General features: G+C 39.3%; 1 protein-coding gene across 1 annotated transcript in view; it reads right to left on the bottom strand.

Moving 5' to 3' along the window:
- MDN1 (midasin AAA ATPase 1) overlaps positions 1–3,929 on the bottom strand; it is a 178,884-nt gene that overhangs the window by 142,465 nt on the left and 32,490 nt on the right. The window contains exons 6-7 of the mRNA XM_032274472.1: positions 2,418–2,660; positions 1,981–2,173 (exon numbers count right to left, since the gene is read on the bottom strand). Coding sequence (XP_032130363.1) covers positions 1,981–2,173; positions 2,418–2,660 — 436 coding nt within the window. The remainder of the gene's footprint in view (positions 1–1,980; positions 2,174–2,417; positions 2,661–3,929) is intronic.

Genomic DNA, 3,929 nt, shown 5'->3' with positions numbered 1-3,929 from the left:
CCGTCTAAAAAAAAAAAAAAAAAAAGAAAACTTGAACCTAAAGAAAATTATCCTGAATGAGGTCTGTAAAAGCTACTTTAAAATGATAATGGGCCAATTATGAGCTAAGAAGTTCTGAAAAAACAAAACAGTAAGAACATCTGTATAATCCACACAATGTGCACACACATCCATAGACCTAATGGTGAAACCTCACCTCTACTAAAAGAAATACAAAAATTCACTGGGTATAGTGGTGCATGCTTGTAATCCCAGTTACTAGGGAGGCTGCGGCGGGAGGATTGCTTGAATCCAAGATGCAGAGGTTGCAGTAAGCCAAGATCACACCACTGCATGCCAGGCTGGGCGACAAGAGCAAGATTCTGTCTCAAAAAAAAAAGTAAAAATTGGCTGGGAGCGGTGGCTCATGCCTGTTATCCCAGCACTTTGGGAGGCCAAAGTGGGCAGATCACCTGGGGTTGGGAGTTTGAGACCAGCCTGCCTAACACGGAGAGTCGCTTGAATTGGGAGGCAGAGGTTGCAGTGAACCAAGATCATGCTGTTGCACTCCAGACTGGGCAACAACAGCAAAACTCCGTCTCAAAAAAATAATAATAATAATTACAAAAATAAATAAGTAAGTAAAGCTAATGACTTCCCAGATAACCTGATATCTGATTTTTAAAAAAAAAAAAAAAAAAAACTGCCCAGGAAGGGCACCAAAAAGGAAAAAACTTAACAAATATTTTTAAACTGCCTTGTAGTTTACATCTCAGTTTTATTTTTAAGTCTCATTGGTAGGAGTCAGCCCTGGCTCTGGGCTTAAGAAAACTTAAGAAAACTGAGTTTCCAGTTCTGTAAAAGTGAACATTAAGACACCAAAACACAGTTGATCAAACTGTGAGGCCCTCTCTGGGCCAATATCTCCAGAACATCTATACCTCATCACACTCTAAAAACACTAATATAACATACACACTTATTTTCAGCTACTCCTTCCCCTTCATCTCTCCCTAAACACTCTCTCACACACACACATTCACACATAGACACACACACACACTCTCTCATATTCAAGAGAGAAAAGTCCATATACAGTTAATTTGAGCAAGTTCACCCGAAAAGAAAATTAAAATCAGCTGGGCATGGTCGCTCACACCTGTAATCCCGCCACTTTAGGACAGATTACCTGAGGTCAGGAGTTCGAGACCAGCCTGGCCAACGTGGTGAAATCCTGTCTCTACTAAAAATACAAAAATTAGCCAGGCATGGTGGCATATGTCTGTAACCCCAGCTACTCAAGAGGCTGAGGCAGAACTGCTTGAGCCCAGGAGATGGAGGCTGCAGTGAGCCGAGATTGTGCCCCACTGCACACCAGCCTGGCTGACAGAGCTAGACTCTGTCTCACAAAAAGAAAAAAAAAAAAAGAAAAGAAAATTAAAACCAATCTCAGAAAAAAAATCTGTCCAAAGTAAGACTATTTCATCCTGCAATACATTTTTTTGTCACTTTTCAGAATACAAAGGCAACATGGATTGTCTCAATAGCTAATTTCGTACATATAGAAGTAGTCTTTTTACAAACCAAAATACACACCCAGCATATTTTTCTTAATGAAACAAAAGGCAAGTACACTCTTACTACACCATCTCCTCCTTCACTTGTCCTCAGCCTATTGCTCTGCAACTGCCAAGCTAAGAAGCAGGATCTCAAACTTCTCCATATATCTGCAACATGGTTGAGATGTTCCCAAACCAGACCTATTCTTGGAAAAGGTTGATCTCATATTCAATTAGAGGAGGAAAAAACTACTGTGAAACTGGTCTACTACTATAGGAAACAGCACAACCAAAACTTTATAGATCCTCTATCAAACAAGAAACTAGGCAACTAATTCAGGAGCATAAATCAGATCAGGTAAGTAACCACGAAGTACCTACAACATAGTATGTCTAATCAAATACCTTTTTTGTTTAGACCATTACCAGAATCACTATTAACAAAATGCTTTTCCAAGACAGGAAAATATATTAAGGGAGAATGATTTTGTGAGATAACATACCACGTCTAAGGGGGCATAGTCAATGTCCTCCAGAAGGATCCAGTGGCCCATTGTGGCTGCCTGTGTCAGGGTGCCAGGCTGCCACACAAACTCTCCAGGAACATCTGTGCAGCGATACATCCCCAAAAGCATCTGCAAAAAGAAGATAAATTACTGAAAAATCACACCTGTAGTGGCAATGCTACAACCTTTGATTAACTGTTAATCTTCTATAGATAGGTATTAAGTAAATAGGCACTTGAGGTTTATACAGGTTGGCCTCAACAATTATAAGCAAGACCAGTAACTATTCTTATATTCCGTTACCAAAAGCAGTATTTTAATGCAAATATTTACAAGCATGACAAGCCACCAAAACTGAACATTTCCTTATTACCTTACTGTCAGTCTGATCTCCAAGCTGGACTTTGAGAAGCTGAGGAGGCTTCCTTCTACCTGTCATTGCAGCTAAATATTCAACTAAGGAAGTTTTGCCACATCCTATTGGTCCTTCCAACAACACAGCATTCTGAGAAGCAACCGCCATAGCCAGGGTCTGAAGGTTTTTGCAGACAGACTCAACCAGCACATAAGACCTAAGTGCCAGCTCCTGTTCACGTGAAGAACTCCTATTACCGATCTAAAGAAGCAAGTGAGAGAAACAAAAGCCTTGTCAAGAAGAGTCCTTCCCTTAAGGAAGGACACAAGTTAATTTCTATAAGCCTTCTAACCTTATATAAACCTTTGCAAGTAAATTAGTAGTACCAAAACGATAATAACAGGTATGTCATCTAACGTAAAGATCTCTTGGGCATAGTGGCACGTGTCCATAGTGTCAGCTACTGGAAGTGCTGACATGGCAGTATCATTTCATCCCAGGAGTTCAAGGATATAGTGAGCCATCATCACACCACTGCACTCCAGCCTGGGTGACACAGAGACCCCAACTCTAAATACAAATAAATGAATTTTTAAAAATAAAGCAAGGCACCAGGTGCAGTGGCTCACGCCTATAATCCCAGCACTTTATGAAGCAAAGGCGGGTGAATCACCTGAAATCAGGAGTTTCAGACCAGCCTGGCCAATGTGGCAAAACCCCATCTCTACTAAAAATAAAAAAAATTAGCTAGGCGTAGTGGCATGTGCCTGTAATCCCAGCTACTCCGGAAGCTGAGGGTGGAGAATCACTTGAACTCAGAAAGCAGAGGTTGCAGTGAGCCAAGATAGTGCCACTGCATTCCAGCTGGGCGACAAAAGCAAAACTCCGTCTCAAAAATAAATAAATAAGTAAAAATAAAGCAAGGATCTGATTTTTTTTCCCTTTCCATTTTATTGGGGGTGAGGGATGGGGAATATTCCATGGGAAGTAGGGAAGCAGAATTTGTTGGCAAATTTAAGAAAGTCTCCCAAAGTTTAAGTAGCCAAAAAAAAAGCTGATCCACAAGGGTGGGGGAGAGCAAAGCTCATCTATTACTTTCGGATTTTTCTTTTCTTCCCCTCCCCATATTATAGGATTTCCCATCTAAGATCACAAATGCACACAATACATTTATAAGACAATCAGGAAAATACAGACACCGAGAGAGTACTTTATATTATAAATTTTTTATTTTTTTGGTATAATAACAGTACTGGGGTTATTTTTTAAGTTTGTTTCTTTTAGAGATATATACTGAAATATTTTCATATAAAATAGTATGATGCCTGGTATTTGCTTCAAAGTAACAGAATGCGAGGAAGTTGTGCAGAAATATAAATGAAATGTAATTGATAATTATTGAATACCCAGCACCGTGGGTATTCATTACACCATTCTTTCTACTTTGAAATATGTGTGACATTTTCCGTAACAAAAAGTAAAAAAGAGTATTAGAATGAACCCGATGTTTTTTTTTTTTTTTTTTTTTTT

Source organism: Sapajus apella, unplaced genomic scaffold (genome assembly GCF_009761245.1).
Source record: "Sapajus apella isolate SASKATOON/1434 unplaced genomic scaffold, GSC_monkey_1.0 scaffold6, whole genome shotgun sequence".
In the NCBI taxonomy this organism is placed as follows: domain Eukaryota; kingdom Metazoa; phylum Chordata; class Mammalia; order Primates; family Cebidae; genus Sapajus; species Sapajus apella.
This window is presented reverse-complemented; position numbering and strand designations above follow the sequence as displayed.